This window comes from Tamandua tetradactyla, chromosome 3 (assembly GCF_023851605.1).
Source record: "Tamandua tetradactyla isolate mTamTet1 chromosome 3, mTamTet1.pri, whole genome shotgun sequence".
NCBI classification, from domain to species: Eukaryota; Metazoa; Chordata; class Mammalia; order Pilosa; family Myrmecophagidae; genus Tamandua; species Tamandua tetradactyla.
This window is the reverse complement of record NC_135329.1, coordinates 133,441,082-133,461,838: the sequence shown is the minus strand read 5'-3', so window position 1 is coordinate 133,461,838 and position 20,757 is coordinate 133,441,082. Positions and strand designations below refer to the sequence as shown.

At 37.0% G+C, this 20,757-nt stretch overlaps 1 protein-coding gene across 1 annotated transcript in view; it reads left to right on the top strand.

Moving 5' to 3' along the window:
• The window catches only part of KCNH7 (potassium voltage-gated channel subfamily H member 7), a 495,299-nt gene that overhangs the window by 308,936 nt on the left and 165,606 nt on the right, over positions 1–20,757 (top strand). The window contains exon 3 of the mRNA XM_077151943.1: positions 15,511–15,666. Coding sequence (XP_077008058.1) covers positions 15,511–15,666 — 156 coding nt within the window. The remainder of the gene's footprint in view (positions 1–15,510; positions 15,667–20,757) is intronic.

Below are 20,757 nucleotides of genomic sequence, written 5' to 3'. Positions count from 1 at the left end.
CAGTGAGGGTAATGAATAATTTTTTCTGAATTTTTAAAGTCTTCTGTCAACTTTTGCTGTTTCTTTTTGTTTGTTTTCTTTCTGTCAAGTACTCTGGTTCTGATAGGTAATTTGTAACTCCCTCACTTTCACCAAAATGTTGAATTTGATCATGCTGTTCCACTTAGTAAATCACCATTCACCTGACCACTGTTCAGAACTAAATCTATTATATTTCATCACTCCCACCCCCATCCCCCAAATTTCCAAGGGGAATTTAATCTTGGAAAGTCATTGATCTCATCCAAAACTGAATGCCCACATTGTGTCCTGGTTAAGATTTTTGCCAAACCACATGGGGACAAATGTGGTACTGTATTAATATTATCTGGCCTAATTTTATAGTTCAGTTTGTCCTGTTTAATGTATCCAACTAATTGTCATTATCCTACTTTGGTTGCCCTATTGCATTTTGCCACATCTTTATTCTTTAAATACAGAATGTCTGCTTAACTGAGATTCCACTTACTTTCCTTGTCTGGTAACATTTCTATCCTTAGCAATCAGTATTCAAACATTTTTTTTCTTTTTTTTTCAAATTTTATTATTTTATTTTTTTTTAATTTTTTATTAATTAAAAAAAATTACAAGAAAAAAACATTCCCAACACATACACTCAGAAATTCACAATATCATCACATAGTTGCATATTCATCATCATGATCATTTCCCAGAACATTAGCATCAATTCAGAAAAAGAAATAAAAAGACAACAGAAAAATATAACAAACAGAAAAAAAAAATTTTTACAGGCCATACCCCTTACTGATCCCTTTCACTGATCATTAGCATTTCAAACTAAATCTATTTTAACATTTGTTCCCCCTATTATTTATTTTTTTCCCATATGTTCCTCTCATCTGTTGACTAGGTATATAAAAGGAGCATCAGACACAAGGTTTTCACAATCACACAGTCACATTGTGAAAGCTATATCATTATACAATCATCATCAGGAAACATGGCTACTGAAACACAGCTCTACATTTTCAGGCAGTTCCCTCCAGCCTCTCCATTACATCTTGGATAACAAGGTGATATCTACTTAATGTATAAGAATAACCTCCAGGATAACCTCTTCACTCTGTTTGGAATCTCTCAGCCATTGACACTTTGTCTCATTTTACTCTTCCCCCTTTTGGTCGAGAAGGTTTTCTCAATCCCTTGATGCTGGGTCTCAGCTCATTCTAGAGTTTTTCTCAATCCCTTGATGCTGAATCTCAGCTCATTCTGGGATTTCTCTCCCATGCTGCCAGGAAGATCCACACCCCTGGTAGTCATGTCTCATGTAGACAGGGGGAGGGTGGTGAGTCTGCTTGCTGTGTTGGCTGGAGAGAGAGGCCACATCTGAGCAAAAAAAAGAGGTTCTCTTGGGGGTGACTCTTAGGCTTAATTTTAATTAGGCTTGACCTATCCCCTGTGGGGTTAAGTTTCATATGAACAAACCCCAAGACTTGGGGTTCAGCCTATAGCTTTGGTTGTCCACACTGCTTGTGAGAATATCAAGAATTCAACTTGGGAAAGTTGAGTTTTCCCCTGTTCTTACCATTCCCCAAAGGGGACTTTGCAAATACTTTTCCACTCACTGATCAAATCACTCTGGGATTCATCAGGGCATCACCTGGACAAACCAACAAAATCTCATATCGTATACAAAGTTCCATGTACTTAAGGTGTTCAATCAACTATCTACATAAGTTATATTAGGAGATGCACTAGTCAAAGTATAGATTTGTACCAAATAAACATTTTTTGCTTTAGTCTCACATATTAGTTGAAATTTTAAAATATTAAGTACCATCTATTTTCAACACACTGCAGTAATGACATTCTTTTGTTCTTCCTCATGCAAAAACATTTTTTTAATTTGTACATTTAGTCACTATCACTATACACTCTAGGCATTCCTAGATTACACCATCTCAATTTTTATCATCTATCTTTCTTTGTGATTTCATTTATGCCACCGGCCCTCCTCCCTCTATCATTCTCATATGCAGCTTCATTCAATGAGTATCCAAACATTTAGAGAACACTCCAATTAGGTAATTACAGGAGAGACCTACTTAAGAAAACTTGGGGAGAAGTTTCAGAGAAGCAACCAGGAAGGGTCGAGTGCCCCAGGGTTATGAACAGTTGAGAGCCACTAGGAGGGGCAAGTGGAGGGAGTAGTTATTACTGGAATCCTGAAAGAGAGCTTTATGCAGAGGGCTGACAGTGAGTAGGACCTTTGGTGGGAGATCCAGCCAACCCACCGCAACCCTGTGTTGATGGGGTCTGGGAACTAAACACTCCATCACTTGTCTCCCTTCCTTCAATCTCTTGTTGGAAATCCTGACTGGCTGAAACCCAACTAGAAACCAGAAAACAAAGGAGTTCTTTCAGCAATTTTCTCTCCACTCTGAGCAAGAGCAGCAGGTGGGGAGTGAAGCTGGAAAGGCAAATGGAAGAAATACAGCAGAGCTCCCAGTGCTGCTTACACTGCCATCTCACTTCCTTCCTGGACAAGATGTGGCCTGGGAGTAACATCTGCAATTGTTCAATTATGTTTCCTCCAGCTAGGCTCTGAAATACGTTTGCTATCTTACTATTTTACCCAGCTTTCCACAGCACCTGGGCTTCTGATATTAGTTTGGAAATATTTACACAGTCTCCATTAAGATGCAACTGGTGTCACCGCTCTATAAAACCTGCTGTAAAATCCACGCAGAGAAACTTTCAGATACTTATTGCATCTCAGGTGACTCGAAGGAGCCAGATTTTACAGAATACCAATGATATCTAAGATTTCAGTCTAAATTTTGGTGCAAGGCCTTCTGCTATGGTTCTCCAGCGTTGTTACTAGACAACCAAATACTGACTTCTTCCTTGTTTTTGTTAGTGGTGGTGCTGTAATATTTCCTACTTTCTTTATCCTTAGCAAATGACAATGACAGTAAGGAAAAAGAACCTTAGAAAGTTAATTCTTTTCATCTTAAAAGTTTTAAGCCCTTTCCTCTCAAATATAATACATGAGGGTGCACGGGTGTTTCAGTGGTAGGATGCTCACTTTCCATGTGGGAGACCCGGGTTTGATTCCTAGACCATGAAACTCTCCCCCCCCAAAAAAATATAAAAATATATATATAATACATGATAGTTAGCCTTGCTGGTGGTTTTACAATGTTTATTGAAATCTCACCAGTGTATTCATTCTAATATTTTTTTTTTTAGTTCATCTTGACCATTTGAGGAGTCATCTTAGTCTCCATGCAAACCAAAAGATCTTTCCTGGTGGCTCATCATGAGTCTGAAATGTCCACATTTAGAGACATTTTTGATGCAAGGCTTTCTCTCCAGAAGGTTTCTATTGAAGAGGCTTAGAATGCCTAGGAAAGGTGACTGTTAGCAAGAGTCACCAATCAGTTCAAAGTCATCAGGCAAAAAGAGGGAGCCACTTGTGTTTAGAAGGAGGTTCTTGTTCAGAGAAGCTAAAACTTAACTCCTAGCTGAGGGTCTTAACCCCAGCTTTCATGTCCAACATATTTCTGGTCATGGGTAAAATCACAAGAACATCAAGCTTACCTGCTAAAAATTATGACAGCAGAGCTGAGATTTATTCTGACAATTAAGCCCCATTTACCCCCAAAATCAACAGGAGCTTAAGCATGACTCTGATAAATATATGGACTGGTAAATTTTCATAAGGAGTAAGACCCAGGAGAAGTTCAGACTAGGGGTAAGGTTTGGGGATGCAACTGTGTAGCTACAATCTAAGAGGCCTGGGAATGTGGGATGCAGGTGGGCAGTTAGATGCTCACAGAGGAATGGATATATTACAAGCACATCCCACCCCACCCCTAATTTTAAAAATGTCTGGCCCTGTCTACCAGTTAATGTCTTATTGGCTACAAAATGCAAATTTGTTCTTTGAGAATTCCTTTATGATAATAATAAATAACACCTTTTCAGTATGCAAGGTGGTGTGGTAAGCTTTTGGTAGTTATTGGCTCATTTAATCTTTATGATAATTCCGTAAGGTGGGTTTATTATTGTTCCCATTTTACAGATGGGGAAACTGATCTCAGAACAGTTAACTCCAAGGTCAAACACTGGAAAGTGGCACAGCCAGGAATTAACCCCTGGCAGTCTGATGTAGGGATTTTTGTCTTAACCACTACATTACACATCTCTCATAGACACAGGGGAATAGAGCCTGCAAGATAAATATATGTTGTCTTGTGCACAAATCAGATTGTCCCCATCCACGCATCTTTCCCTGTGATCTCAGTATAACTCCTGGGCTACAGCAGTCACTACTCTGTTACTTTTAAAAGGTACAAGGCTAAGTCCTGTATCCTGTAAATATGGTCTGGGTGAATTTGCAATGAAACGTCTCTCCCTCTTGTTGTGAAACCACATTTGGAAAAATATATCCGAGGCATGATAAGCCATGGTATAATAGTCCTGCCGTCAGGAATCTGCTGCACATCCATGCTCCCAGCAGCAGGGAACATCTGCAGTAGTGCATATACCCCAAGGCCTGGCGTCAAAGCCTGGGAGAACATGTTCTCCACTTTAAGCTGCTCATGCAAAACACTTCCTGTGGAAGGAAAATGTCCTGTTGTCATGCATTTTCTAGGAGATTCTGTCTGCTGCCTCTATAGCTCTGTGAAAATATTCGAGGGGTTAAAAAAAAAATTCCCACATTTCAGTGGTCAAGCGAGATAAGAATTGTTAGGTCAGAGGAGGGCTGGAGTACCTCGAGGAATACCTTCAATTTTACCTTTTTCTGTTTCTGTCATTTTTGTCACTGACATGCCTAAAGGGCCTAATTTTATCCCTAATGGTAGAGGATTCTCAAAGGAGGTCTGAGCCTCTTTCCATGTCTTTTTTGTCATTTATAAACCTGCCTTTTTCTATGCTGGATAAAGTACAGGGTGTTTCTAATAATCCTATCAGTATTTGTTGAAATCTAACGATGGAAGAATATTAGAGCTCTGTTGCAACTGAAGTTGCTCATATACCTTTAAATAAGCAGAAATAAAAGCTTCATTAAACTGTGTGCATGCCCTGACATGCATTAGACCACCTAGATCAGAATCTTAACTCTCCCACAGACTAGCTGCATGACTTGGGGAAGGTTATTTGTCCTTTCCATGCCATGGTTCTTTTCCTAGAAAATGGTAATATTTATTGTATATACGTCATTAAGGTTCTTATGAGGGTGAAATGAGATAAAGAACATACAGGATGCAGCATAATGACAGGCATGTAATTGCTACTTGTTGCTGTGAAATCATTTCTACCAGACTTGGGGGTAATAAAATCACTTGGTCCAGAAGGGTCCCCATACCACTCATTCTGCCCTGGAGTCTCCATTTTTATTCTCTGTCGCACTTCTCCTTCAGGCTGAAATCCCCACCTCCTGATTCCTACCTCTCACAGTCATCTAAGAGATGGCTTAAATGATGCTTCTTCCATGAAATATTCCAGATCCCTGAGTGTAAATGACTGTCCTCAGGCACTCCAATTCTATCCCACTAGACTGGATTCTTCTTTTGGAAAAAGATCTCTATTTAATTCATGTTATACTGCCCTTGCAATGTCTGGAATGGTATCTTATATGGAGTAGGTATTCAGTGCATGCTTGTCAATATTTTTACTCACTTTAAGGTATGAAACAGACTTGCATTAGTCATTACGTTTGGTCCTGCTCCAAAGTTGCAAGCATAGTGAGATAAAACTGTATGGTTCCTTTCAGCAATCGCACATACACCATAAACAGCGTACCATACATATGGCCATGGACAGTCTTAAGTAAGCAATGACAGCCACACTGTGGGTGGCTGGCCCCAGGATGCTAATTGTTTCTTGACCTTGACAGCAGTATGCACATACTGTAGGAATGTGTAGATTTGCTCATGTTCTATCTCAGCTCAGTCAGCACAGTGAATGCAATTTGACTGAACAAATGGCAGTTCAATGAGTTGGGCTTGCTTTAGGAAAATTCAAGGCTTGTTAATATAAATATGTCTTGTAAAAACTTTTTTAAACCCTCAATGGTGCAAAGTGGTTCTGTGGTAGAATTCTTGCCTGCCATGTGGGGGACCCGCATTCAATTACTGGCCCGTGCACTTCCCCCCAAAAAAAAAATTTCAGCAAATGATTCTGCAAAACACATGGATAGTCTCATGGGAAAAGAATGAAATGTGATTCCGACCATACAGCATACAAAAGAAAAAAAATTGAATCAGTAATCAAATATTTATTTGCATATAGAAGTTTTAAAAACTGAGACAAATGTGTCCCAAAGTTCATGATCGTAAATGCACACTTGGCTTGCCTGGAGACCAAGTACAGCCCTGTATATCAGCCCCAGCTTGTTCTAACACTCATGTTTTCCAAAATACTAATTCATTTCAAAGATCTCCAAAATTACACAGGAACCAGGTCTGGGAAAGCGGGTCATCTTAATCATATCTCTTAGGAGACAATCTGATTTAGGTCAGACAGGGTCTAAGAGTTTTTCTTCTAATTTCAATAACCAAATAATTTATCAGTGGTTTATCAAATATAGGAAAATATATGAACTTGCTTATTTTTCAAGAAGCATTTTAAAGTATGAGAAGAGCCTAACACTTGCTCACAAATGTTAAGAGAATGTGTCAATGGAAAGGCATAACAGTCAACAAATAAAATTCACAAATAGCCACATTTTTTAAATGAAAGGGAAACAGTCCTGAGGAAACAGAATTGAAACTATTTCCTTGCACATGTCAGAGTTATCCCATGCTTTTTTTTTTTTTTTTTTTTTTAGCATGGGCAGGCACCGGATCCCGTGCAATTTTAATGGATTATTGAATTAGGGCTTTTATGCTATAATATTTGATCTCTGTTAAATAGTCTAAATTGGTACTAGAATATGAAAATCTCCATTATATTTTATTTAGCAATAACCTTTTAACTTATAACAAGCTTGTAGAAAAATCACTGATGCAAAGTATCTAATCAAATATAACTGCTAATGTAGGTGGATTTCTGAGAGCGTAGAATAGAAACAATACCAAGCAAAATTATTGAGTAGTTGAGAATGTTTTTTGGCACTCTCTTCCCTTTTCTTCTCCGCAACAAAAAACACCCAGGTGACCTATGATACTTACTTCCTTCCCTCTCAGAAGGGTGTCTTTGAAACAGGGAGGGAATTTGACATAGTTCAATGTTTTCCAAATGGCATTCCAAGAAGCTAGATTTTACCACAAATTTCTCTAAAATGGGATTTCATAGTGTATTAGTCAGGGCTCTCCAGGGAAACAGAACCAACAGAAATATAATGTAAGAATTGAGATTTATTATAGAAACTGATTCACGCAGGCCACAAGCTGAGAACCCTCCTGAAAGTTTTCAACGAACTCCCCAGAAGAAGTCGGCTGACTGAAGTAGAGATGGAAATCCTTCTCTGACTGCTAAATCATCAGTTCTCCTCTCAGGCTTTCAACTGATTGGATGAAATGTCTCTCATTGTTGAAGACAGTCTCCTCAGCTGATTGCAGATGTACTCAACCATAAATGCAGCCAACTTACTGATGATATAAATTCACAAAATATCCTCACAGTAACTATTAGACCAATGCTTGCTTAACCGAACAACTGGGCACCATAACTGCTGCTTGACCAAACAGCTGGACACCATAACCTGGTCAAGTTGCAGTTATGCAACTCATGAACTTAACCATCACATGTAGTCAAATAAATTTGGAAAAGGCTGCATTAAGCATAGTCAATACACTTCTTTTTGTAGAAATTCTCAGAACCTGTAATATACTAATGTGTACCAAGCATCAATCCTTTATGGAAATTCATTTGTAAATTAAGACAGATACTGGCTCCATACATATCCATGTACTTTTCTGAATGAAAATCTACATTTTCACAGAACACTCAAATAATGCTTCCCCAAAAAGTATGTATATCAGTTTGAAACCTGAATCATATAGTGGCTCCATTTAATTCCATGTAATTCTTTTAGGGAGAAACAGCATTTTCCAAGAACACTCACCTAGTGCTGTGCAAAAGAAGTATGTAAATCAGTTTTGTAAAAAGAGTGAAATGCTAGCTCCATTCATTTGAAAGCACTTTTTTATGTGAAAAATGGCATTTTCACAGAACACTCACTAGTGCTATGTGAAACCAGTACAAATTCCATTTTTTAAAAGTGAGTGAAATTGTGGATCCATTCACTTCCATGCAATTTTTCGAGTGTAAAACCATCTTTTCACAGAACACTCACCTAATGCTATCTCAAGCAGGTGTTTAAGACCTTTTGGTAAAGAAATTACCCAAATAGGATTGGTTACAGAGAACTTTTTCTTGTCTTATCTATTAACATCTCACTTTTTGGGAAACACTTAGAAGAAAGATTTAGAGCTACGAAGTCTGAGTTCACATCCTAGCTCTACTACCAACTTGAGAAAAGCCTTTAAATTTTCTTAGATAAAAATTTCTCATATAATCATCTATGTGGAATATAGAAGATATTCAGAATATAGTAGCCATGACATAGTATGTAGTTGTTAACAAGTGGTAATAATAATATGTAGGGACTCTCTTTTGGCCGTAGCGCCATCTTGCTAGAAACCTCCGCGCCATGAGAGCCAAGTGAGGAAGAAGCAGATGCGCAGGCTGAAGCGCAAAAGAAGAAAGATGAGGCAGAGGTCCAAGTAAACTATTAGCGTGTGCACCCATGGAGACCAGGGGAGCAGAAATAATGGAATGCCAGAGGCTGAGGATGCTGATATGAGTTATTGACTGCAGGCTACTGTCTTGATTCTCTCAATGGATCTAGAACTTCCAGTAATTGTCCAACTTTACGAAGACCTGTGAAAGACCTTGTTTGTACCAAAACAGCCCCTTTTGGTTCTTTGCCCTGGACCTGTGACATTCTGGACTAGTTCTGTTCTCAGTTGTCACCTAGTGTAACACGTGTATAATAAACCATCTCTTTTGTCTTAGCTAAAGAAAAAAATAATAATAGTAATATGTAGGGACACAGGGGTAGGGTGGGGCTCCCTTATTCTTAGTAAGAACAGAATTGATAAAAGTTGGAGAGATGGGAAATGGTCCTGAGTCAGTATAGAAATGAATGGATTAACATTAGGTATATGGCTGGGGGCAGGCTCTACAAGTAGATGATGTGTCCTTTCTGCTAAGTAGCAAGAAAAGCAAATTCTGCCTAAACCAGGAGTGCTACAGAAATGTGGAAGACTGGTGGAAAGAAGTGGGCAGAGCTTTAGTCCTCAGACCATCACTTATAAACCAATAAAAATCTTCAGAATTTCCATTATTTAATAAAACATGGAATTCCAGGCAGAATGAAGGAATCGGAAGCCAAGCATTCTGGAACAATCAGTGAAAGAGGAAGGAGTGCCCATAGACTAAGACAAAGGACCCATGATATGCATGGCCTCCTCTACATCTGTGTGATGGGGATGATAATGACACCATCATCATTAGGTTACATGAGGGCACAAATAATATTCAGGGGTGAAAAGTAATCAGAGCAATGGGCAGCAGCTGTGTGTACTCAATAAATGCTCGAAGTTATCATTCCCCTTCTTCCAAAAAAGTGCTTTCAAATACTGATCATGGTACTCCTATAACTAAAATCAAAATATCAAAATTGTTTCCCACATTTCTACTCCATACCAAATACCAGTGACTATGGGGCTTACCAAAAGAGGCCGAATTCTGCTGTCATGAATGTTATCTGGTACATAGAGTGTGCTTTTTAAAGGCAATGGGACGATCCACAGAGACAGGAGACATACAGAAAATAAGCCAAGAGCCTTGGCACTGAAAAGTCAAGGAAACATACGTTGGACACCAGATGATAAAAGATCCTCCCTCCTCACCCCTTGTCCAGATAAATAAATTGCTGCCTGACACACCTTCTCATCTGCAGACCAGGGCATTGACCTGATGAGTTCATCTCTGCAGCTCTTTAAGGGTTGAATGACTCAGTTCATTCACCATATTTTCGGTGAAAGTTTACCATTATTTCAAGTTGAGAAACTGTTTTTCCCCAACCTAGTTAATAATCATAATGACACTCCTTTATTGTCCACTTCCTGTATTTCAGACTCCACGCTAAGTACCCTACCTGTATTATTTCACTTTTCCTACAATATGAGGTGGGTGCTCTTTCTTCCTTTCCCCATTTTACAGAATGTAAATAAGCACAGAGCCTACCATTCCCTACTCAAAACTTCCAATGACTTCCCATTCTCAACTCAAATATTAAAAAGCCCACAGGGCACTACACCTTCTGTTTCTGTCCCCGCTCCCCTGCTCATTTACTCCTCTGATCCAGACCTCTGACTACTCTCCCCCTCACTTTATCTGTTTTAACCACACATCCCTGGCTGCTCCAGCCTCCTTCCCCAGATATCCTTCTGCCTCGCTTCTCATCCACTTCAGTTCTTTACTCAAATGTGACTTCCACAGTGAGGCCTTTCCCACCCGACACCCTCACCTCCTTAAAAGTTAAAAACTTCCTTCAACTCCTGTCACTCACTATGTCCTTTCTGTATTTTCTCCGTGGTATTCCATGATACCATCACCATTTAATGTATATGAACTTTACTTATTTATTTTGGCTTCTCCTTACCCCTACAAGATTGTAAACCACACAATGGCAAGGATTGCATCTGCTTTGTTCCCTGCTGGACCCCTAGCGCCCAGAACAGCGCCTTGCACATAGTGCATTCTAAATGATCAGTTCCGAATAAATGTTTCATTCCCATGAGCGACCATTGACTGAGGCCTGCTGCATGCTAGATGCTGTCCTCTGGGATGGCAAGCCTATGACGAGTGTCCTGTTTCAGTCCTTAGGTAGCCACCAGACAGATTGGCCCAGATGTACAGGATTCCGTTAAGCACACCTGGGTTATTCTGGGCCCCGCCCATGCCGGGAGCCTGGGCAGAGCTTGTGCCAAGCTAGTGAGGGGATGGGGAGCCGAGGGCAAGCGAATAGCCAAGGCACCGCAACACCCTACCACTTTTAAGTTACTTTTTCTTGATTTGGCATTCACCCTGTACTGCAATCCTTTAACTGTTTTCTGGAGCTTTGAGGAAGATATTTCTGCCAGATCTTGCTATTTGTTCAGAGATTCTATGGGGGGACAGAGCATTGCTCCTGCATCTTCATCCATGCCCACCTTTTGAAATACTCCTTTCTCCTAGCCTTTGGTACACCACACTCCCTTTATTTTCCTTGCACCTCACTGTGTGCTCCTCTACGTTCTTTGCCAGTTCTTCTCTCAGCTTCCCCTCTCAGATACTGCAGTGCTGGGCTCAGGCCCCAAACTTTTCCACCTATATTCCCTAGATAACTTTATCCAGTCTCATGCCTCTAAATATAATTCATTCCTGATGACTCCCATTCTGGCTTGGTCCAGTCTCTTGCCTTCTCAATATTTCCACTTAGGTATCAATCGCAAAGTTAACATGTCCAAAGCTACCTTCCCCAGTTTCTCCATTTTAATAATCGATGGCTGCACTGTTTCAATTCCTACACGAACTTGGAGTTGCGTGTACCCTCTCTCATTTTCTCATATGTCATCCAATGGATCAGTAAATCCTATAAGCTTTACCTTAAAAAATATCCCAAACTGACCCTTTCTCACCATCTTCAGCTACACCACCATGTCCTAACCACCAAATCCCTTTGCCAGTACTATTGCAGTGTTGCTCCTCCCTGCTTCTACTCTGGCCTCACCCACAACCTTCTCTTCACATCTAAGTCAGAGGGAGAATTTTAAGTCCAGCCTCTGCTGGACTTAATGTCCTCATCTCTAACTCAGAAGGAAGTTCTGAATCTGAATCTTGTCTTCTGCATGGTCTGCCCCTGCCACCCTTTGACTTTCCTTCATCTCCCAACCCACCCTGCTCCACAGCCACCACTCCAATCCCACTGGCTTCCCTGCTGTTCCTTGAGGATGCCAACTGTACCTCCACCCAAACGCTTTTGAACCTGTAGTTTTCTCTGACAGGTGCATTCTTTCCATAGAGCCACATGGCACATTCCATTACTTCTTTTTCTGTCTTTGCCCAAATTTCATTTTATAGAAGAACCATTCTCTTGTGGCTTATTAAAAACTAAAGGCATTGCCATTATCTATTCCTTTATTCTACTTTCTCTGTCCTTATTGCCCTTATTTTTATTTGATATATTAAGATATGCATGTGTTTATTTATGACATCTCCTCCAGTACAGTATAAATTCCATGAATGTGAGAACAGCATTTGTCTGTCCATTCCTGTCCTTCCCATCACTATCCAAAAACCCAGAACAGTGATCAGTCCTCTAGTAGGTGCTCAATAAATATTCGTTGGTTTCAGGATGCAGGGCTTCCCTGTGAGCACAAACCACAGAGAGGAAAATAAAACACCTTTTAAAAAGCTCAAAGTGCAACTAGACATATGTCTCCAATTTATTAACTAAGGGGTAATTTTTATAATTATTCAGAGTTCCCTGAGTAACTTACTTTGTGGCTACAGTTAAAAATTGCACATTCTAGAAACATGATTAAAATGAACACTGTTCTTCCTAAGCAGCTTGTCCCACTTTGAGAATGTTTGCACTCATGAGACAAAACACAGAAATGAATCTGAGTCTAACTGATATTAGTATAATTGTTGTATAATTTTATAAATATTGAAATCTATGATTGCATGTATAATTTTATAAATGTTGAATAATGCTATTGTAAATAAGCTGCTTCTTAACACTATTAATTTCATTTGAATACAAGACTCATTTTAAGAAGTTCTAAATTTTATTTTTTCTAGATTTATTTTGTTCTCTTATTTACTCATTATTGAATGTTCTTTTTTTTTTCATGGCTAGATTCATGTTTACTGGATTAATGTTTCTGTTTCTCTTGTTTCTCAATGTCTGACTCCCCAGTGTCATTTTCAAGAAAAAAATATTTAAGGGCACAAAGTAATGTATTCTCTTTCCCTTCTAAATTCCATGCTGCTCCTTTTAATGTCTGCTTTCCAGGAGGCTGTGCAAGCTTAATGGAGACATTAATCCCAAATCTAAAGGAGAAAAAATGTAAACATGACTCTTCAATTGACTTTAAAAGAGATGTATTGCTTATCAGAAACATGCAGGAAATACGATAGTGAACACTAAATTCTAGATTAATTACGTCTTCAATATGCTGTGGGGCCAATGCATATAGCTTCGCTTTTTTCTAAAGCACTATATTTTTATGATTTTTTAGTACTAGACGGTAAATTTGCAAGCATTAGTATTGAAAGACATGAGCTTACCCCTTATTTCCAAAAGCAAAATAACTCTTCTCTACTACAAGCCTATTAGATCTCTATCCCCACATCTTTTATTTTTTGATTTAGCAAAGATTTGAGTTTTATGTTTTGCTCGACAATCAGCAGTATACCCCAAAGATTCAAAACTGCTAAGTAACAAATCTGTTAATTCACAATGATGTTCTAAATGATCCAGGAAATGCCATTTTAAGTGATAAAATCAATATGTATTTTTGATTCATTAGCCAAGTACATAATGGCTATTTCTAGCATCTCTTCAGACTCTGTTTAACCAGTATGTATTGCAACGCCTGGCCTGAAGCATTTCTATTTTTAGTTCTAATAGAACAGTCTTAAATTGCTTATTTTCTGTTTACTAAAGTCATCCCATTTGTTACCATGGAAACTATGACAAGAACTCCAGCTAACTATTATATTAAATGGATAGAATATATAACTGAAGATTGTAAGGTACAGCATGTCATTCTTAAAGCATATTTTCTAGCATCTGTAGAATCATAGCCACATTTATAGAAACTATGAAATGAGCCGTAAGGTCCTCTACATTTCAAATTCGGGAGGCTATCCACATTTAAAAATCTGAATTATAATTAGTACACAAGCATCCCAAACTTACCAGTGGTCTGTGTTCTAAAAGTGCATTTGTCGATCAGTTCCTTGGGAATTAGAACACATTTCCTCATAGAAACAATTTCATAAATAATGATTAGATCTCTAGTTCCACCCACAAAGTCCATTCAACCTGTGATGTCCTCAATCTAGAGCAAAATTAGCAGTAGCCTTTGTTCTCAGCTCTGGTAGCAGGAGACTTGTTGCAGGGAAGAGAAGGAAGGAAAGAGTAGGTAGGAAGGAAAACAAGACTAGCTTTTTTAATATTTAGGCTCTTCATAGGGCACCGCTTTGAAACACTAGCATCCACTGGCCCCTGCAGATGTTGCCACTGGCCCTGCAGATGTTGGGGCTCCTATCTGCATCCTTTTTCTTCTTGCCAATGTCCCTGTCACAGATCTTCCTGTGACCTCCCGCTTTCCCCCATCTCCTTCTGCAGTCTCATACCAGCCCAGCCTTGCTCCTAACCTGTTCCTGCCTCTACACTCGCCCTCCTCAAGATTCAAGATTCAAGGAATTAAAAAGCAAGCAATCAAAGTACACACTATTGCCTAAATGACTGATAAGCCACCTGAGGTTTTTTTGCATTGTAAAAATATAGTTTTAAACCCAAACAAATCCCTACCTGTGATATTACCATCACTAAGACTAAAGAAAACATTGAGAGGCCAAAGATATAAGGAGACTGTTTGGGGAGAATACCCACTTCTAGGCGTCAGTGACAAGGATAAGTGACAACATTTTAACTGTACATGTCCAGTTTCACAGTTCTTTAATCTCTCAACTCTTGGATTCTCTAAATCTTGGGTTCTGGGTTTTCTGTTGGAGGCTGGGCAGTGGTAGCTGATTGTAACCTGAGCCATTCCTTGAGTTTCGGTCATTTTCAGGTGATTTTGATAAAATGTATCTTATTAGCCTATAAATTTTCCTGTAGAAGAATGTCAGCTTGATTGAAGGAATCAAATCAACACAATGATATAGACAAAGTTTTGCTCTTCTTATCCAATAGGTGACAAACTTAAGAAGACCATTAATTTGGGCATTATGCATTTTATACAAAAAATTATTGAACATATTTAAGACAGGGTCAATAATCTACTATTTTAATTTTCAAGGAATTGAAGGAGAAAAAGGATAACTTGCTTAATGCTAAAATAAAAATTACACAAAATGAGTTATCCTCATTATTTATACAGCTATTTTTTACATAGATTCAGATTGTTTTCAAAATATAAGGAAAAGCTAAGAATTTTTCTAGAAAGTTAATGAATATGTCTCTTTTATTACCTGTACTAAGTATTACAGATGGTGGGGTTGCCTGTAAAATCTTTCCAGCAAAATTTGTGCATCTTTTAAGTAAATATATATGTGAAAAGATACGAAGTAAAAACTCAAATTCTTTTTTATTGAATTTCAGTGTTCTTTTAGAATAGAAAATTCTATAAGGATTGATTATAATGTTAATATTGCTTATACTTCAAAATGCAGGCATATTTTTGACCTAACACTAATTTTTCATCTCCTTAGGATCCACTTTCATTTGTAATACTCACATAATTCCAGTGAAAAACCAAGAGGGAGTGGCTATGATGTTCATCATTAATTTTGAATATGTGACAGATGAGGAAAATGCTGCCTCCCCAGAGAGGGTAAACCCAATATTACCAGTCAAAACTGTAAACCGTAAGTAAAGGGCAAACCTGTATATAATGCTCTGGATATGGTGCTACTGGAGTTATGCTCGTGAATTCTTCATTTCAATTCAGATTTCAATAGACATTTGCATTTCAAGTAGAATAATTTTATCTTTAAAAAAGCCATAGCTGATGTTAGTCTGTGGTGCCTTGCTATAGTACAGACTTTATCAGGTGTTTCCAAAACCGTTTGACATGGATATATCATAGTTCATTCACAGTCTCTGATTGACAACGTTTTGGTTGTTTCCAAACTATGGCTAGTACAAATAATAAGCAGGTTGGATTGTGCATCTGTGTTTTCATTTTTGTACAGATGTATACTCAGGGTAGATTTCTAGAAGAAGGATTGCTGGGTAAAAGATCAATGCTTTTGTAATCTTTCTAGATACTGCAAAATGCCCCTCCATGTGGTTTGAACCCTTTTAAAATGCCGCCAGTGATGTATGAGCCATTTTCTCCACAACTTTGTCAACAGAGTATGCCAAACTTCTGGATTTTTGTCACTCTGATAGTTGAGAAGTACTACCTCTCTTTTTATCATTGAATTCCTATATTTAAGCACTATCACATTTCCTTTCAGTGAACTGCCCATTTCTTGTATCCATTTTTCTACTCGTTTTTGGTCATTTCTTTCTCAATTTGTAAGAAAAGTTTAAATTGTTTTCCCAGAAAATATTTGTCTTTTATGTTTTTTATGATTTTTTCCCATATGAAAGCTATAGTTTTTGTAATGTGGCTAAATTTATTTATCTGTACCTTTGTTGCTTCTGGACTTTGAGTAATAGAGAAAAACTTTCACCACTTCACGGTTGTAAAGATAAGTTGCTTTTTTTTTCTAGAATAGTACAGTTACAATTTTTAGGACCTCTGATCCTAAAATTTATCTTGGTGTACAGTATAAGGCATACATCTAATTTTTCTCTTTCTAAAAATGTCTCCAGTTGCTCTCATATCATTTATTTATTTTCCCAATAATTTTAGATAGTGTATTTAATAAGACTAAACTTTATGTGCTTGAGTCTATTTCTGAAGTTTTTATTCAGTTCCAATGGTCTGTTTCTCTTTCAGAGTCACATTGTTTTAATTATATTGTTAATATCTGATATGGTATGCCCCATTACTGATCTTTATTTTCAAGGCTTTGGGCCTATTTTTCAACATGAGCTTTAGAAACAACTGCTCTAGATCCAGAAAAACATCCTTTGGTATTTTTATTGGAATCACATTAAATTTAGAAATTAACTCGGGAAAAAGTGACATCTGCATGATGTGGCATCATTCTAATCAAGAATACAGGTTATTTTTCTTTTTTTTTTTTTAGTGTAATTGTTGTGTCTTTCAGTAGTAGTTTAAGTTTATCCTCATTTATTTCATTTCCTCCTTGGCACTTTATATTTTCTGTTGTTGTTATTATAAATGGGATCTTCCCTTTCATTATTTTTCCCCATTAATTAAAATAAGGGCATGCACTTGAGTTGTATGTGTTCCATCATTTTAAAGAAGTTTCCATTGATTTATATTTATCAGGAATTGGTACTGAATTTTAAAATGCCTTTCAGCATCTGTGAAAATGAGTGTGTTATTTTTTCTCTTTATTTGTATGGAAATTTTTATTAATGGAGTTGATAACATGAACTCATTCCTGCATCCCTGGAATAAGCCCCCACTTAGCCATGATGGATTTAATTTTGGAAAATCCTGTAGGATTTGAAAATATGAATATTATTTTAGGACTCTGACATCAACATTCTTTAGTGAGACTCATATGGAATATTTGTGTCTACATGCACAATTTTTTTTTTTTTTTTAACATGGGCAGGCACCGGAAATTGAACCCAGGTCCTCGGGCATGGCAGGCAAGCACTCTTACCTGCTGAGCCACTGTGGCCCACTACATGTGCAATTTTCTCAGGCTTTAGTATTGAGTTTATAACTTCCTCATTAAAAATTTGGAAGTCTTCCTCCATTTCTATGGTAGCGAAATATTTAAGTCACTTTGAGATTTTCTGATCTTTAAAAGGTAAGTGCAATTCCTCTGTGAAATCTTCTAGGCCTAGAATTTATTTATGGAATGGCTCTTTGATAAATTTTTCTTCTTTGAAGTGAGATATATCTGTTTCTAGTTACGCTGTAGGCAGGGGTTATAGGTATTTTGATTTGCTCCTCTTCTTGATTTCTGTGATTTTTTAGGAGGACCCATGAGGAAACCATAATTTAGGTATCTGTCCTTACCCCTCAGAAGCTGGAAGCCTTATCACATTTCTTTAGCATTTAAGAAAAGAATTTTTTGTACTGTGTATAAATTTGGATAGAAAAAAAACTTTATTTGTATAGCTTAGGTTGTAAACCTAAGTATAACACTAAGCCAAAGTACATCAGCTGAGATTTTTTTCATAATATCTGTCACTTTCTTAGGTATGTTTAAATGACAGTATAATATTCTGTTAAAGCAATATTGGAACAAGTACAATAATGTAATATAGTTCCAATATTTGAAATGTTTTACTCTAAACAATATCACACTTGGAAAACCTCTCTATCAAAATCACCAACTTGTCAGTCTCACAGATGACATATCTAGAAACAAAACTGAACTACTGAAAAAGAACTATTCTAATTTCAAAATCTTGTTCTTTTAACTTGAACACTGTTTTGATTTCTTTCTATTTTCCACTAACAAATCTAGTCATTATTGAATGATTCCTGAAAGTACCCTTCAGACAGTAGCAACCTCTATTTTTGCGATGCATATCAATAAGATAATTTGTTTTGGGGATACCTAGTTCACACTCTTTGTAAAGTCTTCATTTTCCCATGGAATAGTGGATTTGCATGGTCCATCAACTTGCATAGAAATTAAAAGAGAAAGAATGCAGAAAGAAAATGAGGATTTTTTTAAAGTAAAGTAATTGTTTCAAACTGAAATGTAGGTGGAGAATTGTAATCTAAGCTTCATGAATGGAAGATAATCTATATAGTTGCCTCCCAGGATGCAATACATAATCTGTGCAACTTTATACTATAATTTTGAAGTGCTTAAAATAATATTTCACATGTAAGTCATAGCAATTTCAGTAGCAACTCTGTACAGTAGAAGTTTCCCTACACTGAAACTGTCATTCATGTCAAAGAATAATTGCAGACCATGCAAGTATGCAGATAAAATTGTTTCCAGAGGAATAAAAAGGCCCATTATTTATAACTGGTATACTGTCTTTGATACATCCTTTTGTCATTGTATGGTCTATATTCCCCTTTACTAGATGGCAGTTTTTGAAAAATTGATTATTGAATCAATCAGAAATGTTAAAGAGAAACAAATTATACTTGGCAGCTTCTGATACTATCCAACTTCTATTTCATATTACTTCTGTTTTGAAACCTCCTGCTGATATTTTTTCTTAAATTATAATTTCACTGCAAATGGAAAATAATTATACTGGCTGTTTCAAATATATTGATCTAGAGCTAGCCACTAAAACAAAAAAGAATACAAAGCAAAACAAAGAAATGGAACAGAAAATCAATTTCTGATTCATCTCCTTTTGCAGAATTAACTACATCTCAACCTGTAGTCCATCTGCAATTTTTTTGTTTGCCACTTAAAATTACCTAAAATGGAAGCATAGTTACAAGGAAGTATATGTTGTATATAAAAAATCAAATCTTAAAGTATAATGTCCCTTTAACCAATGCTTAATTTCTTATCTAAGTAAGAGTATATATGCGTATGTGAGTGTGTGGCCTAAATGAGGATAATAGGGGAAAAATTACTATTTGTTTGAAAAGACATGGATTTCCTTTAATTTAGCTGCCTCTCCTGAAATGTGGACAAAATAAAGGGGAAATGTGAAGTGACAAAACAAGAAACAAAGATGAAAAGGTGAAGAATTAAATTAGGAAGAGTAAGGAAAAGAAAAGGAACTAAAAACACAATAGAAAAGAAGGATCATAAAAAGGGATTCTCATAAATTGGTCTGAGTGAATTATGGAAACCCATTCTTGTTTTTTTATTGAATGAAGTAGTGGATCATTTTCCAGTACAAATATCTTTGTTTCAGGGTCACTAACCTTACATGAGAAAAGTGAGCAGCTTTCCCTGGGAAGACATAATTTTTCACAGACTTATTCTATGTAGACGATAGAGGACCAGGCACGAATGGGTGGTTAGAGTGCCCTGAAATGAAGCAAATACAGGAGAGGGTGTTATTTTGATAAATCTAACTATCAGTTTGATGCTTACTGTGCAATTGAATCAATTAATTGCCTTATAAAATATAAATTCCAAGTAAATGATATAATTAATTTTTTCTCATTGATTGAGTCTGTCAAAATTTGACGATCTAAAAAAATGTAAATGATGTGGAGGGGAGGAGAAAGTTAGGCCTTGTCTATTAATTAGGAGAGTACCACATTGTTAAAGAGACAAATGACAGTAGAAAAGTCTGTTCTCTTTCCTCTGCTCTAAAATCTGGTGCTATGAAAAAATTGCATAATATGGAAGACAACAAAACTGTGTTTTATTTATACTACTAAATTCAAAATTAATTGCCTGCAAGTTTAATGAACATTTGATTTTATTACTTTAAATGCTATTTTAAGTTTTTAAAAAGTGAAAAAAAATTCGTGGCGTGTATATTTGAATTTCATGGGTCTTCTATAGCAGATATCTAGGATTGCCATTCTGGCTGAAACCCGCACACACAGACACACATACCCAAATTTTAATTTACTAAAAAATTAATAAGGGAGGGAAAAACCTCTATTAAACAAAATCCTTGACTTAATAATATATGTTCAAGCAGAAAATGAATACGTTCTATGTTTTTGTCTTGTTTTTAAACCAAGGGGCAGTTTGAGTTGCTATAAAAGTTTGTCTTAAGTTGATAGCCCCAAATAGATTTTAACTAATAATATTTCCACTCCACTTACCAATTTAAAACACTTAATAAGTAAAAAATTGTATCAAGTTATTAGATGATTATACTGCATTTCAAAACTATTCAGAAGGTTTAATTCCAGGGAAGATGGCAGAGTAGGGAGCTCTAGGACTTAATCCTCTCAACAAAACAACTAT